The sequence below is a fragment of the Drosophila erecta genome, unplaced genomic scaffold, assembly GCF_003286155.1.
Source record: "Drosophila erecta strain 14021-0224.00,06,07 unplaced genomic scaffold, DereRS2 tig00000021-arrow-pilon, whole genome shotgun sequence".
Lineage (NCBI taxonomy): Eukaryota > Metazoa > Arthropoda > Insecta > Diptera > Drosophilidae > Drosophila > Drosophila erecta.
The window spans coordinates 2,692,780-2,709,378 of NW_020825198.1; the positions used below are offsets into that span (position 1 = coordinate 2,692,780).

The window sequence follows — 16,599 nt, forward strand, 5'->3', positions numbered from 1 at the left end:
AAGATTTCCATATCGATTATGCCCTTTCATATATCGATTGGCGCAACCCGTCATCGAGAAACAGCTGTTGTTTGTTTTGAAATTGTAGTGCTTTTCGGAGGTGTTACGTTAGATTTTAATATTTAAGATATTTATGTCAATTTTGGGGGCTTACGGGCGTAGTTAGGTAGGTTCCGCATTCCTAACTATTTCATGACATTGCGCCATGTTCTGTTTACCTTATTTTGATACTGGCTAGTTGTTTGTTTTTCATCGAAAAGCGGAAAACCGCACTCGAAGATAATGAAATCAAATATTGAAAATTTCAAAGCAATCCGTTTGGTAATATACTACTGTGATTTGTTTTTGATTGGCTTTAGTGCAATCCAAATATACACACGTCATACCTAGTGTCATACAATAAACTTGGGTTGTTCTATTGTAAAAGTATTACTATCTAAAACTTAAGATACAAGTGCCTGATACGACTACTTATCTATCTAAAAAACTAAATCTAGTATATTTATAATCTTACGATCGAACGAACTAATTTATTTTGCAGTTATATAGAAGCTAGCGGATCGTCTGTCAGGCAACATCAATTAATAATATGGGAACTCGCAAGAAAGGACTTGAATTCGCTAAACACATCACCGAGATTATCACCAAATCAACGGGCTTTGAAAGTCACCTACAAAAGGTTAGATCACCGCAGAGTCTCCTTACAAAACTCATTATCTCATCCTTATATCATCATCTATTTAAGGTCAAGATCGTGGACGGCGGCGATGGAGCCTGCACTGCTGAACTCAAGGTGGACAAGGATCATGTGAACCTGTACAAGTTCATGCACGGCGGCTATATCATGACCCTGGTGGACATGATAACCACCTACGCCCTGATGTCCAAGCCATGTCATCCCGGCGTTTCGGTGGATTTAAGCGTAAACTTTCTGAACGGCGCCAAATTGGGTGACGATGTGGTGATTGAGGCCAACCTGTCCAAGGTGGGCAAGTACCTCGCCTTCATCGATTGCACCTTGAAGCACAAAAAGGACGACACGGTGATAGCCAAGGGCACACATCTGAAGTATATTAAATTTGACTAGACCGGAAGTCCCGCACTAATTTAAATTAATTGTTTCGTGTATTGGGAGCTACTAATACAAAGTATTTTTGAGAAACCTTTTCGGAACTGTCCAAGTAAGTTGAATAATTTGTACAAATAAATGACTATGGGTTATTAATGTGCTTTATTTTATTACACGTGTAGCAGTACATTGTTAGTTAATTGTCAATTAAACATGCTCATTGCGCAATTGCCGGTGTGTTTCCATTTTGGTTTTGATTAGAGTGAGTGTGGCTACTACGGATAAACGTCGATATGCGTAATTCATTTGACGGCTCTTCACTTGACCATCGGGCAGTGTGGGCAGCAGGCCTCCGGAGGCGTCAGTGGATCAACTCCCGGCGGACAGCTGACCTCGCCGCATCGCTCCCGCAGGCAGTTGACTTGGCCGTGGAAACAGTTGCACTTGGTGCAGACATCCGGAGACCAGACCTCGTTGTTCAGCCGGGTGGTGCCCTTGTCGTCGACGCAGTGGCTCCTCTTGGGCTTGGAAACCAACTGGGGCGGTGCCGCCGCCAGCTGCACCACCTGAGCCACTGGCTCGGAGTCGGCGGAATTGCAGGAGTCCTCCAGCTTGCGCAGCTTCTTGTGCAGCTTTTTCAGTTCCTTCTGGAAGCTGCCAATCAGTTCCTCCAGCCCACTGACTCTTTCTTCGTTCACATCGTAGAGGGTTTCCAGCGGACTGTCATAGCTCTCGGCGGTGGCCACCTCCTCGTTCTCCTTGCCGAGATCTCTCTTCTGCCTGTTGCTCCGCTTGGTGTACGTTTGCGGTATGTAGGAATCGAAGATGGCCGGTGGACTGTTGCACCTGCCGCACTCCTGCCACAGATAGAGATTTATGCCGGCTATATCCTCGCACTTCTTGTAGCCACCCTGGTGCTTGGCCAAAATAAACACGTTCTCGGTGACCTGGTCGAAGTTGTCACCCACATCGCAGAGCACGCGACCAAAGTTGGCCTGCTTGATTTGGGTCAGTTGCTCGGGTGAAAACACACCGGGATTCTCGTAGTACAGCCGATCACCATCCCGAAGCCTACGGAACTGCTCAACCAGCATGCACTGGAATAGAGGACCCACCTTGCCGCCCTCCACCTGATCCTCGAGGATGCCACCCAACCAAACATCCACGTTATCCGGATGTCCATACAGTTCTTTCATCTTCTGGCGTATCTCGGCATTACTAATTTCGCCGGCTAGGTCCTCAAAGTCTTGAGCCACTGTAAGATTGCATAGCTTCCTGTAGACATTATAGCCGGGCATTCCGTGATCCCTGCCCCTCTGAATGTTGATGGCCGCCAGATCCAATGCTACAGCATGGGCAGTCTGGAACAGCTTCTCCGTGAGCTCAGTGTTGAGGTTCTGATCTGGGGTCTTCAGCTTGGCGGGCACGGCCAGGAAACCCCGCATCAGTGGATCCACTCCACCCTCATAGGCCAGACGCCAGGGAGCAAAGAAGGCCTTGTGGAGGAGCAGATGGCCCTGGGGTATCGGCTGGAAGGTCTCGTTCAAGCGATGGAGAATAGGGTTTATGATGGTGTGGCCAAATCGCAGGGCGGCCGTGGCAAATTCGTTGGCTATGCTGGGATTCAGTTGGGGATTGTAGCCTTGGTACTCGCCCATCATCTCCATGCCACTTTCGCCAACAATCAAGGGCAGCCACTGCTTGAAGGTGATGTGCTGCATCTGGGCACCCACTATCTTACGAGCCTCCTGGTACAAGGTGTCCCCATCCCAATGGGAATTGATTTGCTTCAGTTTGCTAGCTATCCTGTTGTGCTCCCTCATCCAAATGGTGTGCATGGCCAGCAGACCGACCTGCTCGTTCACCCGGATATCGCCCGAAACAAAACAGCTCATGGTGTTCTCATCGAGATTCCTGCGGCAATCCATGCCATCCTGGGGAGCAGCAAAGGGCAGCATGTCCTTCTGGCGCGGAAAGTGGACACCCACGCGCAGTAATCCCTCCTGGGATGTCAGATTGCGCAGCTCCTGGGCGAATGGTGTACTGTAGCCATACACCTGAGATGCATCGATGTAGGAGGTCAGTTGGTTGATCTGCTCACGATGCTGTACGCTGTCGAAGAAGAGGGAGGTCATGCCGGATCCACAGATGGCGCTGGATCGCACCACATCAATGCAACGACGGTTTCGGACGCGCGGATCATTCGGGGGCACTTCAATGGGATAACACGGTGGAGCCATCTCGCAGCTCTTCTTGCAATCGATGCCGTCCCAGCTCTCCGAACTCACGGATGGAATGGCATGATCCAAATCGTGATCCAAGAACTGACCCCACTGCATCACCATGTGTGTTATCCGGGCATCCGGTGTGATCTCCTTGGTGGCCACAAGGGAGGTGGACACCAGTCTCGCACTGGGCTTGGCATGACCCGAGTACAACATGCCCTTGGTCCAGCCCACGGGCATACTGAAACCGTTCTCGTAAATCGGTGGCGTCAGTCTCCGGAAGGCGGTGAGTGAAGCGCCCCAGGTGGGATACTGCAGGTTGTTGCAGGTGCCATCGATACTCCTGTACCTCGAGTGGAAGCACATATCCGTGCAGTTGGGCATCTCACGGTGTTCCATGCAGCCCGATAGCTCCGCCACCAGATGCAAATGCTCTCGTGACAGCAGATCGCGGAACTCGTACTCCTCGCTCTTCATGGTCAGGTTATCTCCCTCCTGGACGTGTTTCCGAATATTGACCAGTGTCCTCTCGTAGATCTCCGCCGCGCGGGCCAATTGCCTAGCTTCTCCAGTGGGAAAGCGGAAGACCCGCAGTAGTTCGCCATAGTTGGGCGGCGCCTTGTCGGATCGGTTGGAGAAGAGCATGTCCAGGGTGTTGTTGATGGCCAGGTCAATCTCCTTGGCTGCCTCGGCAAAGGCGATGCGCACATACCGATCTCCTGGAGCCAAATCCACGTTGTTTCTAAGTGAGGAACGAAACAAAGGTCGATTAGTTAACCGAATAATAATAAGCCGAAAGTTTAATAAATCGAAGAAAGTTTGGCGACCCAAGGCATGGCATTTGGTGACCCCAAGCCCCGTTACAGCATAGCCGTTACTCGTAGAGTAAAAGGGTATACTAGATTCGTTGAAAAGTAGGTAACAGGCCGAAGGAAAAATCTGTCACGCCCACACTTTTGAACAATTTTTTTTTTAATTTCTTAATTTTATTCGCAATTTTTAACGATATTCCAGAAAATTATGAAATTTCTCCTTCGCACTTTCACTAGCAGAGTAATGGGTGTCTGATAGTCGGGGAACTCGACTATAGCATTTCATTATTGTTTTTGTAATTTTTTTGATGTGATTATGTAGGAGTCCAAAAAAATTATAAAATGTTCTAAAGCTGAGGTATTAAACTCCATAACTCAACTTATCTTAATCGGATTTTGAAGTGGCATACCTCTAAATGATTCTGGAGCAATTCTCTAAAAGTCTGCATTCAAATTTAGAAATTAATTTTTTTTTACATTTTTTTGTAATTTTCTTGATGTGATGATGTCGTAGAAATACAAGAAAATGAAGAAATGTCCTAAGGCTGAAGTTCTAAAGTCCATAACTCAACTTATCTTAATCGGATTTTGAAGTGGCATACCTCTAAATGTTTCTGTCGCAATTCTCTAAAAATCTGCATTCAAATTTAGAAATTAATTTTTTTTACATTTTTTTGTAATTTTCTTGATGTGATGATGTTGTAGAAATTCAAGAATATGAAGAAATGTCCTAAGGCTGAAGTTCTAAACTCCACAACTCAACTTATCTTAATCGGATTTTGAAGTGGCATACCTCAAAATGTTTCTGGCGCAATTCTCTAGAAATCTGCATTCAAATTTAAAAATTAATTTTTTTTACATTTTTTTGTAGTTTTCTTGATGTGATGATGTCGTAGAAATACAAGAAAATGAAGAAATGTCCTAAGGCTGAAGTTCTAAACTCCATTACTCAACGTATCTTAATCGGATTTTGAAGTGGCATACCTCAAAATGTTTCTGGCGCAATCCTCTAAAAATCTGCATTCAAATTTAAAAATTAATTTTTTTTACATTTTTTTGTAATTTTCTTGATGTGATGATGTCGTAAAAATACAAGAAAATGAAGAAATGTCCTAAGGCTGAAGTTCTAAACTCCATTACTCAACGTATCTTAGTCGGATTTTGAAGTGGCATACCTCAAAATGTTTCTGGCGCAATCCTCTAAAAATCTGCATTCAAATTTAAAAATTAATTTTTTTTACATTTTTTTGTAATTTTCTTGATGTGATGATGTCGTAGAAATACAAGAAAATGAAGAAATGTCCTAAGGCTGAAGTTCTGAACTCCACAACTCAACTTTTCTTAATCGGATTTTGAAGTGGCGTACCTCAAAATGTTTCTGGTGCAATTCTCTAGAAATCTGCATTCAAATTTAAAAATTAATTTTTTGTACATTTTTTTGTAATTTTCTTGATGTGATGATGTCGTAGAAATACAAGAAAATGAAGAAATGTCCTAAGGCTGAAGTTCTAAAGTCCATAACTCAACTTATCTTAATCGGATTTTGAAGTGGCATACCTCTAAATGTTTCTGTCACAATTCTCTAAAAATCTGCATTCAAATTTAGAAATTAATTTTTTTGACATTTTTTTGTAATTTTCTTGATGTGATGATGTTGTAGAAATACAAGAAAATGAAGAAATGTCCTAAGGCTGAAGTTCTAAACTCCACAACTCAACTTATCTTAATTGAAGTGGCATACCTCAAAATGTTTCTGGCGCAATCCTCTAAAAATCTGCATTCAAATTTAAAAATTAATTTTTTTTACATTTTTTTGTAATTTTCTTGATGTGATGATGTCGTAAAAATACAAGAAAATGAAGAAATGTCCTAAGGCTGAAGTTCTAAACTCCATTACTCAACGTATCTTAGTCGGATTTTGAAGTGGCATACCTCAAAATGTTTCTGGCGCAATCCTCTAAAAATCTGCATTCAAATTTAAAAATTAATTTTTTTTACATTTTTTTTGTAATTTTCTTGATGTGATGATGTCGTAGAAATACAAGAAAATGAAGAAATGTCCTAAGGCTGAAGTTCTGAACTCCACAACTCAACTTTTCTTAATCGGATTTTGAAGTGGCGTACCTCAAAATGTTTCTGGCGCAATTCTCTAGAAATCTGCATTCAAATTTAAAAATTAATTTTTTGTACATTTTTTTGTAGTTTTCTTGATGTGATGATGTCGTAGAAATACAAGAAAATGAAGAAATGTCCTAAGGCTGAAGTTCTAAAGTCCATAACTCAACTTATCTTAATCGGATTTTGAAGTGGCATACCTCTAAATGTTTCTGTCGCAATTCTCTAAAAATCTGCATTCAAATTTAGAAATTAATTTTTGTTACATTTTTTTGTAATTTTCTTGATGTGATGATGTTGTAGAAATACAAGAAAATGAAGAAATGTCCTAAGGCTGAAGTTCTAAAGTCCATAACTCAACTTATCTTAATCGGATTTTGAAGTGGCATACATCAAAATGTTTCTGGCACAATTCTCTAAAAATCTGCATTCAAATTTAAAAATTAATTTTTTTTACATTTTTTTGTAATTTTCTTGATGTGATGATGTCGTAGAAATACAAGAAAATGAAGAAATGTCCTAAGGCTGAAGTTCTAAAGTCCATAACTCAACTTATCTTAATCGGATTTTGAAGTGGCATACCTCAAAATGTTTCTGGCGCAATCCTCTAAAAATCTGCATTCAAATTTAAAAATTAATTTTTTTTACATTTTTTTGTAATTTTCTTGATGTGATGATGTCGTAGAAATACAAGAAAATGAAGAAATGTCCTAAGGCTGAAGTTCTAAAGTCCATAACTCAACTTATCTTAATCGGATTTTGAAGTGGCATACCTCTAAATGTTTCTGTCGCAATTCTCTAAAAATCTGCATTCAAATTTAGAAATTAATTTTTGTTACATTTTTTTGTAATTTTCTTGATGTGATGATGTTGTAGAAATACAAGAAAATGAAGAAATGTCCTAAGGCTGAAGTTCTAAAGTCCATAACTCAACTTATCTTAATCGGATTTTGAAGTGGCATACCTCAAAATGTTTCTGGCGCAATCCTCTAAAAATCTGCATTCAAATTTAAAAATTAATTTTTTTTACATTTTTTTGTAATTTTCTTGATGTGATGATGTCGTAGAAATACAAGAAAATGAAGAAATGTCCTAAGGCTGAAGTTCTAAAGTCCATAACTCAACTTATCTTAATCGGATTTTGAAGTGGCATACCTCTAAATGTTTCTGTCGCAATTCTCTAAAAATCTGCATTCAAATTTAGAAATTAATTTTTGTTACATTTTTTTGTAATTTTCTTGATGTGATGATGTTGTAGAAATACAAGAAAATGAAGAAATGTCCTAAGGCTGAAGTTCTAAAGTCCATAACTCAACTTATCTTAATCGGATTTTGAAGTGGCATACCTCAAAATGTTTCTGGCGCAATCCTCTAAAAATCTGCATTCAAATTTAAAAATTAATTTTTTTTACATTTTTTTGTAATTTTCTTGATGTGATGATGTTGTAGAAATACAAGAAAATGAAGAAATGTCCTAAGGCTGAAGTTCTAAAGTCCATAACTCAACTTATCTTAATCGGATTTTGAAGTGGCAAACCTCAAAATGTTTCTGGCGCAATCCTCTAAAAATCTGCATTCAAATTTAAAAATTAATTTATTTTACATTTTTTTGTAATTTTCTTGATGTGATGATGTCGTAGAAATACAAGAAAATGAAGAAATGTCCTAAGGCTGATCTTAATCTCCATAACTCAACTTATCTTAATCGGATTTTGAAGTGGCATACCTTAAAATTTTTCTGGCGCAATTCTCTAAAAATCTGCATTCAAATTAAGAAATTAATTTTTTAAAATTTTTGGTGGTAGCTGAGTAACGGGTATTTGATAGTCATGGAATTCGACTATAGCATTCTATTTAGTTTTTGTATTAATCTTTATTAAATGCCTGGAGGCAAAGTTGACACGCACATAAAGAACACAAAGCGCAGAAACAATCAAGATATCCCAGGGAATTTGCACATTTTAATTACCATAATGCCCGTGGCAGGAGTCGCCCAAATGGCCGCGCTGTCTAATAAAAATGCCGGGCAGTCCATTTCCCCTTTCTGCGCCTGTCTTACCCACAAAATTATGCTGCATTCTTTTTGCAGCGCATAGGAAAAGTCATAGGAAAAATCCGCGCCTTGCTTTTCGCCTTCCTTGAATCTGAATGGAGGAGCTGAATGGGGGGCAGCATTAACAACAATTCATGCCTGGCATTCTGCTGGCAAGGAATGCTCCTTTAGGAAACTTTCGACTGTGTAAACTTTGGCATTGTGTGGCGACGGCGCTGCTGTAGGTAATAACTTAACGACCATAATACACCCTGTTGCACCAGACTCTGCCACTATCGGTTGCCAGTTGCCAGCTGCCACTGCCACTGCTGCTGGTCCTGGTCCTGGTGCTCCGGCTCCAGTCAGTGGATATTGCGGCGCCAAGGACTACATATTTCCACGCTGCCATCCTGTGGCTGCCCCCTGGCAGTGTCCTTTTCTCCGGGCGACTCGACGGGGTGTTCGTTGTTCTATAGCTGACAATTGGCCACGGTATTTTGGACATTGATAGTTTTTGGCGAAAGTTGCCGCATCACTCGGACAATTATTTCAGCAGATATGGATCTTTTCGAGGTGCCTCAAAGTGTGTTTAAAAGTGGGAAAGCCATAGTGAAAAAGTTCGTAGGTTAGCGGTACCTCAAGGGAATTATAAACGTTATCTCTGGCAAAACGTATTAATTTTACTTGTTTGTTATTCTTCGCAAGTAATAGTTTACTCAATTAAATTTAATACAAATTCATTGTTTCCGCAAAGTGCGCGAAAGAAAAAAACGTACAAGGAGACTGGCAGGAAACTTATTAGCCAGATTTTAACAATGATTTAAAATTGGAAAGCACACTTCTCATATTTGTAAATTATACTCATTTAATATTGTTTCAGGATTATAATTAAGTTGTTGGAATTTAGAAAGGCCAGATAATAATATTTTCAAGTCAGTGCCTTGCCTATAAATTCAACTTGCTATCTTTGTAGAGTGAACTATAGTGTTTATCTTTGAAAGTAATTTATTATAAATCATGTAGTAAGGGTATACCTGCAGTCACCACTTGCGGCTGCCCCATTTGGTGTAAATTTGCTCTGTTGGTCCCGGCTGCCGTTCGACTCACTCCTCACTTGCCACATGCTGTGGCGCACGGCAATGTATTTCCGTGGTTAGCCTTTTTGCCAGCAGCAGGATCACAGGAGCAGTGGCTGCGCAAGGAGCGCCAACAACAAAAGTGGCCGTAACAGGATAAGCTTTTGTTTTACGCCCAGCATTACCCACAACTTAGGCGGATTTCTGGGTGTTTTGGTAGTTTTTGTTATTTTTGCTATTTTTGTTGCACTGGTTACGCCGGGGTCTTTCAGCGGTTTTCACCCACACTCTTTATGAGGCAGGATAGCTGCTGCTGGATCCCTGCGACTCCTGCATTCTTCCAACATAGTTTTTCACTTTTGGCGCCCGGCTTTCTCGCACCCATTTTCTGGATTTTTTCTTTATAATTTTCCGCCCCCGCTGCTTTGCTGCGGTCTGGCGACTGGGAAAACGGGGAAAACCCGGCGTAATGAGTAAAGTTTCTAATGCTGCCGGCACAGAACTGTAAGCCGATTCAGCTACCGTGCCCTCGTCCCTGGCATTAAATGCTCCGTGCTCCGTGCTCCGAGCCACACATGGAAATCCACAGACTCCCGCCAGCATTCACCCGCTTTTCTGCTGCATTATGCATCAGGAAAATGGCTGTGTAAGCAGAAAGTAAGCCGCTCCGGCGGTTCTTTGGTGGCCCATCATTGGTCTCCAGTTCGCCAGTCGGTGGTTAATGGCCAAGTCCGCATCCACGGCTCCGTTTTTGTCGCCTCAAATTGATTTACGGCTTGTGGCGGATGGATGCAGAGACCATTTGCTCAATAAATTCACGTCGTGTCCCTTTTTTCTCGGAACAAACAATTTGAAAACTTCTAAGGCCCCAAAAGGAGTGCAAAAGTTGAGGTACAAGATCTAGTTTTTGTGCACCTTTAGAAAATAAGCAAAATGCATATGCAATTCCAATAATAAGTAGCTGAGTTTCAAGAGCAGATAAATAGTTCGATTTATAAATATTTAGGTTCATAGCATACAAATTGTTCTAAAGAAACCTATTTATTCTAGATCCAGCTTTGGAATATCTTCATGTAATACAGCCATAGGAATACTAATTCTTAAATTTATTATTCCGCTCTACATTTCTCATCAAAGAAAACACACTTTTAATTTAGTGTGTAACCCTTTTTTTTCTTGTCGCAGCCAGCAACTTGTCAACTCAATTTCAATTTGGGCAATTTGGATAACTTGTGCGGTTGCTTCAGTGAGGAATTTCCACTGCCTGTGTCTTCTCATTTTCCCATTTTCCCGACCGAATCCGATGGCATGTAAGTGTGAGTGTGGCACGTAGCTTTTCCGGGCTTAGCACGTCTTCCAGTTTGGCAACTGGCAACAGAAAGCTGGTAACTGAAAACTGGCAACTAGCAACTGACGATGGCGGCGACAACTTTTGTACTTTCCTCCGCCGCCTTTTGATGTTCATGTTGCAGTTGGAGCCTGGGTGCATATTTTATTTGCAGTTTAGCTAACAACACAGTGGATCCCAGTGGCTTGGCAACTGGAGAGGATTAGCAAGTTTGCGCAGCTGCTAACTGCTTTTGATAACAGCCAGTCGGAGTTTGATGTTTATCCCCTAGATTTTTCAGAATTTTCACTCGTTTTCTGGCCACTGTGCTGCAGTTTAGCCAGCAGCTTTATTTGATGGTTTTATGTTCTTTTCATAGTTGACGGCAGTGGTTTCCAAGCAATTTAGTTCAGCTAAACTCCGCAAGGCCTCGAAAATCATTTCAGGCGCGCGGAGTTCAAGTCTGCTGGCAATAATTGTAAAGCATTTTGATTTCATTAAACACAATTTGAAATTCTTGATGAAGTGCGCTACCTGCAGGCTTTTTAAAGTGACTTTACCAAGCTCGTTGCATAAAAATGTCAAGATATACGCCAACTTCTTTCCGGCATCGCTGCATCGTTAACTTAATGTTCAGTTCTTCTGCAGCTCAACTGTTTTTCAATTAATTAAGCAACTTTACCGCGCACTTAAACGCATTTTAAGTGCATCCTCTGTGGGCAGAGGCCTTTTCTTGCCAGCTTCCCCAGTTCTTTCGCCTTTGAGCAAAAGTTTTCCCTTTGATTTTAATGGAGTTTTATGCAATCCGCCCTTCACGCCGCCGACAGCGCAATTAAAGTTGCGGCCGGCGCCCAAAGTTGAGGTATTTGATTTTGATTCGGTATCCCGCGTTCGCTCACCTGATGGTAACCAGTGCGGAGGCGGAAACCCGGCCAAATTGGTTCTTCAGCTGACACTCGTACCGTCCGCCATCCGGGATGGTCACATTCTTGACGAACAGACTGCCGGCGCCGCTTATTTGATATTTCTCCGTCAGCTGTACATTCGGATCAATGAGCCGGCCATCGTGGCGCCACGTAATCTGGGGAGTTGCAGTGGAAAAAAAGGTTATATATATTTTATATTGCAATTTCAATTTAAACATTTTTCATTTTGCAAGGGGAAAGGCACCGTGGGTTTTCAAATAATATAGGAATTATATTATAGACACCTATAATATAATTTGTGCTTTCTTCAAAAACTAACTATGAAACCGAAATGAATGCCATTTTTGGGTACATTTTTTGCGGTGGCCAAGCGGAAAACGAGGCCAAAAGGGAACGTCAACAAGTGGCGGGTAAATAAAAAGTTTCCGATTCCGTGGCCAATCGCGGTAAGTGAGTTTACCTGCAGTCCGTCCTCCGGCTGGTCGACCTGGCAGGGCAGCTCGATGGTGGTGCCCGTAATGGCCATCAAATTGCTCGGCTCGATGGCGAGTTGCGGTGGCGACTGCGACCGTTCCACTTTGATGGTGGCCTCCACGCTCGTCTCCCCATTTTCGTTGCGCGCCGTGCAGCGATAGACACCTGCAGAGGATGGAGAGGAGGAGCAGAATGGGCAGGATTCACGGGATTATGTCCAAGGTATCGAATGAAATGCAATGTAAACCGTTTTGGCAATCACTTCGCCCACTTACCGGCATGCTCCTGCCGGGCAGCGCCCACCAGCAGCTCGGTATTCTCGTTCTCCAGCTGCAAGTCGGGCGTATTTCCGGGCAGTGGGACTCCATTGAACTGCCAGTCGATGGTGGGCAGCGGGTTGCCATCGGCATCACACTCCAGCACAAAGGCCTTGCCAAGTTTGATTGTTTGGCTTTGCGGTGCCGTTAAAATTTCGGGCAGTTCTGCAAGAGTGGCAAGCGGTGCAACGGGGCGAATGAGTGATTTTCGAGCAATTTTACTGCTCCAAATGGCAGCAACAAGCGACTAAAGCGAGGCCTGGCTTTTTGGTTCGGTTTCTATGAGTCTTTTGTTGCCGCAGCACCACCAACCCCCAATGCCCACCTCCCCCACCTCTCTCGCATTTTGACCCGCTTTAAGCGCCGTGCCGTGGGAATTCATGTGCAAAATCTGATATGCAAGCTAAATGTATATACATTTTTAAAGTATAAGTAGTATGTCCCAAACAAACTATATTTATAATCCACATTGCTTAAAACCGCCGTACAAAACATATCCTAATCCACCCAATCCGCACTTGTTGCCGTTCCCAACACCACTGTGCGTTGGTCGATGCCCATGGGGCGTATGCGTAATATGAAATATGAACTTTTCGCTGCATACTTTTCAGCGCGGCCGCCATATTTACTTGTGTACGAATGTTTGTGTTTGTTCGAGTGTTTGCCCGTGTCTGTTTATGCGTTTGGCGGGTTAATTATGCTGACCAGGCGCCATGCCTGACTGCTTAAACAGTTCATCCGCCCCGTGGTAGCCGTGATCCCCTAAGCCCCACTCCACATTTTTAAAGCCACAGCGCGCAATTTGTGCGTGCCCTCGCCGCACATAATAGTTTATAATTTTTGCACTTAATTCAGCAAAATAATGCATAAATTTCGCACTTCATTTTGTGCCGACAACCACAAATTATAATGAGCCATTGTGCTGCATCAAGGCGGTGGATGGATGCACTTTTCGCCGTCTGTGATCCCCATTCCCCGGGGGATATATTTATAAATTTCACTCCCCGTTGGCCGTTTCTATTGCGCAATAAAGTACAGTCACGTACAAGCGCTCGAAATACGGCAATAACGAATGGAAAAACATAAAAAGCTCAAGTGCCAAGTTGTTTTCGGGCTTAACCTCCTGCCGGGATGCACTTCATCGCTTATTTAATGGGCAAGAAGCTACGAAGCGAGAGCGCTTAATGGGCGCCAATCAAACCCAGAACCATTTACTTACACCGCATAACCTCACTGCACTGGAAAAAAACCGTAGAGGGCTTAAAACCACAGCAAGCCAAGCTGGATAAGTTGTGGGATTTATTTTCAGCACAATTTTAAAAATCAAATTTTTTCTGTAAATCATTGAAAATATTACGGACAACTTTTCTACCGAAAAAATATTTTGTAGAAAAAAAAGAACACCCATTTTTTTGCTTGCCAAATTGCCAAATTTGCCGATTGCAAAAACACAAACTTTTGTGATTTGATTTGTCTACATGAAGTTGCATCCAATTACCGGCACCACCTGCTGTCAAAGTTGTCGCAATATTTCTAACGGACAGTGGGCTCCTTTGCCCGGAGGCCAAACTCATCTGCAAAGTCCCAATGCCCCGATGATATCAGTTCAGTTGGCCTGGCCAGCATCCTGGTCAGTCTCAAACGCCACTCCCCATTTGCCCTTTTCCCAGACGAAAACAAATTAAATCGACTGCAAATTGAGTAAAACGCGACAGTTGTGACTCTTATTCCTGCTGCAACTGTGTGGCAGTCACAGGGCCATGGAGTGTGGCCTGAAAAGGGACCCTATGTGGATGCTGCACCAGGCTTGTTCCAGAGATGCTCAGTACTTGGGTGCACACTTCCGTAAATACTTTATACCAAAGTTTTAATTTATAAAGGTGTCCAACAGTATTTTGTTCTTTTGAGATGAACACAGTCATATATAGGGGCATACCTTTAGACCCCTTTATGGTACTTCTGTACCTCGATTGGAAGGGAATTCCCACTCAGCATGGAGCATCTCTGGCACTTACTCACCCTTCACTTCGATGCGGGCGGTGGCCTGGACACTGCCCAAAGAATTGCGAGCCTCGCAGCGATACGTGCCGGCTGATAGCTGGGTGGGCTGCAGCAGGATGAGGCTGCCATTGGCCTGGAGCTGGAGGCTGGGGGTCGACTGCAGGAGTTGGCGGCCATTGACGAACCATTGTATGTCCGGCTGTGGCCAGCCGGAGGCGGCGCAATCGAGCAGCACGTGTCCAGAGCCGTGAAGGGCCACAATTTGGTCGTGCGGCTGGTGTGTAAAGTGCGGTTGCGATGGCGATGGCGAGGGCACAGTCGTTGCTCCGTGCGTGGATGTTCCGGCATCCGCCCACACCTGATTGCTGCGGGCGTCGAGTGGCGAATCGAGTGGGTGGTTACCGCCATTAACTACCAGGCGAACGGGCTGGGAATGCAGTTCACCCATCTCGTTGCGCGCGATGCACTGGTAGATGCCCATGTCGCTGGGGTCCGCGCTGCGGATGAGCAGACTGCCGCTGGGCAGGATCTCCGCCCCCGTCGACTCCTCCAGGCCCACCTCCTGCGTGTTGTGCATCCACGTGACCTGGGGGCGGGGCAGGCCGGTGACATCGCAGCTCAGCTCCACCTGCTCCCCGGCAACGGCTTGGGCGTCTTGTGGTGCCACCAGGAACTGCGGCTTGGCTGCAAGTAATTTCAAGTAGAGTGGCCATCAATTCGGTATTAAAATGCAGCTGTGCCGCACATCAGAAATCGTGCTTTCAATCGTGTTTCTTTCAAATTGATGAAAAGTGCACTTAAACATTAAGTTGCTTCATGTTCTATGTGTTACTTAAATGGAAATGGAAATGTAAATGTACCGCATTTGAAGTGTTGCTCTCGCAGGCTGGAAAAGCCCTGCTTTTCGAGCTGCTGGGGAGCGGCACAGGTGAGCGAGATGGACACCAGCTGGCGCTTCAGATCCAGGTGCCAGCGGCGCCACAGCGAGTAGATGCCACAATTGCAGTCGATGGGGTTGCCGTCCAGTCGCAGGCGCTTCAGGTTGTTCAGCCGATTAAATCCGTCTACTGGCAGTTCGGCCAGCTTGTTGTTGTACATGTTCCTGGACGGAGGGCAGGGCAGTGCAGAAAGTTAGTGAGAGGTTCACTCAAAGGAAAAAAAAAAGGGGAATCGAACCATCATCGACTTACAGGCGGTTCAGGCGCGGCAAGTTGTCAAAGAGCCCGGCGGGCAGCTGCCAAATGTCATTGTTCTCCAGGAAACTGCAGTAGGCGGCGACAGGAGAAGGAAGGATATTAGGTAAGGCGATTGCTCGAGGGGATCCTTAATTAAGGAGGGTTCACTTACATCGCCTCCAGGCGTGGCATTTGCTGGAAGATGTCCGCCGGTAAGCGGCTTAGCCGATTATTGTTCAGATAGAGGAACCTCAGCGCCGGCAGTCCATTGAGAGCCCCATCCTGCAGGTAAGCCAGCTCGTTCTCGTTCAGGAAAAGCGTAGTCAGCTGGACGAGACCGCTGAACGCGTTGGCCGGCAGCACCTCGATGTGATTGAAACGCAAATCTCTGCAAAAATGTTGCCGGGAAACCAACAAGAACAACGGACACAGCGTGAGTGGATGCGGATGGCGTGGACAAAGAGACAAAATGCGATTCGCAGATTGCAGATAGCAAAACGTTTATCTGATGGATGGATGCGAGTCGGGCTGAACACTGGGAGAAAAACCACTCTACTGTTTGGCATTTCAGTGCATGATGTCAAATTGAAACGACTGTCAAAGTTGCCAATTATTGGCACTCTAAAATTCTAATAATCACATTGTGGCGTTTCAACACTTAAAGTAATCCTTAAATATTGCGTATGGCAAATAGCTTAAAAGTCTGAACGGATACAAGGAATGATGCCAAATATGCCCGGTAGTCAATGATGCCAACTCGGCAAAATACGCAAGCTGGCCAGTGATGCAAATTGTGCTAAATTTTAAAGTTTGAGTTTGCAGCTTGCCAGCAAACATCGCTGCTAAAAGCAACACAACATTTTTCCAAGTGCCTTGGAAACTGTGTGAAGGCGGGAAGACTTGCAGTTGAGGGTAAATCAATTTTTGGTTCTGGCAAATTGCAGCAAGTTGCCAATTCTCGTCATGCGGTCTGCGTTGCTCCTTCTTTCCTCTCGCTCGCACACTAGATGGGTGTTCGATGGGTGTTAGGAGGGGTTTTTGGGGCGTCAG

General features: G+C 43.9%; 2 protein-coding genes across 3 annotated transcripts in view; one reads left to right on the forward strand and one right to left on the reverse strand.

Annotated features, from left to right (window-relative positions):
* The first annotated feature begins 45 nt into the window (after nucleotides 1–45).
* Nucleotides 46–1,225, forward strand: LOC6546152 (acyl-coenzyme A thioesterase 13). Of its 2 annotated transcripts, none has more exons than XM_001971259.3 (3): nucleotides 46–166; nucleotides 542–679; nucleotides 746–1,225. In XM_001971259.3, the coding sequence occupies exons 2-3, from the start codon at nucleotides 590–592 to the stop codon at nucleotides 1,085–1,087; spliced, it is 432 nt and encodes a 143-aa protein (XP_001971295.1). In that variant the 5' UTR covers nucleotides 46–166; nucleotides 542–589; the 3' UTR covers nucleotides 1,088–1,225. The 2 variants fall into 2 exon arrangements, with proteins under 2 accessions (XP_001971295.1, XP_026833534.1); XM_026977733.1 differs by lacking the exon at nucleotides 46–166 and adding an exon at nucleotides 261–321.
* Nucleotides 1,214–16,599, reverse strand: part of LOC6546153 (peroxidasin) — a 32,249-nt gene continuing 16,863 nt past the window's right edge. The window contains exons 2-9 of the mRNA XM_001971260.3: nucleotides 15,722–15,937; nucleotides 15,565–15,636; nucleotides 15,235–15,476; nucleotides 14,393–15,058; nucleotides 12,332–12,538; nucleotides 12,043–12,221; nucleotides 11,556–11,737; nucleotides 1,214–4,036 (exon numbers count right to left, since the gene is read on the reverse strand). Of these exons, the coding sequence (XP_001971296.1) occupies nucleotides 1,387–4,036; nucleotides 11,556–11,737; nucleotides 12,043–12,221; nucleotides 12,332–12,538; nucleotides 14,393–15,058; nucleotides 15,235–15,476; nucleotides 15,565–15,636; nucleotides 15,722–15,937 (4,414 nt within the window). The 3' untranslated portion in view covers nucleotides 1,214–1,386. The remainder of the gene's footprint in view (nucleotides 4,037–11,555; nucleotides 11,738–12,042; nucleotides 12,222–12,331; nucleotides 12,539–14,392; nucleotides 15,059–15,234; nucleotides 15,477–15,564; nucleotides 15,637–15,721; nucleotides 15,938–16,599) is intronic.

Coding starts and splice junctions, on each gene's coding strand:
- LOC6546152 (XM_001971259.3), top strand. CDS start 590: ATGGGAACTCGCAAGAAAGGACTTGAATTCGCTAAACACATCACCGAG. Junction 680..745: donor TTGAAAGTCACCTACAAAAG/GTTAGATCACCG, acceptor CATCTATTTAAG/GTCAAGATCGTGGACGGCGG.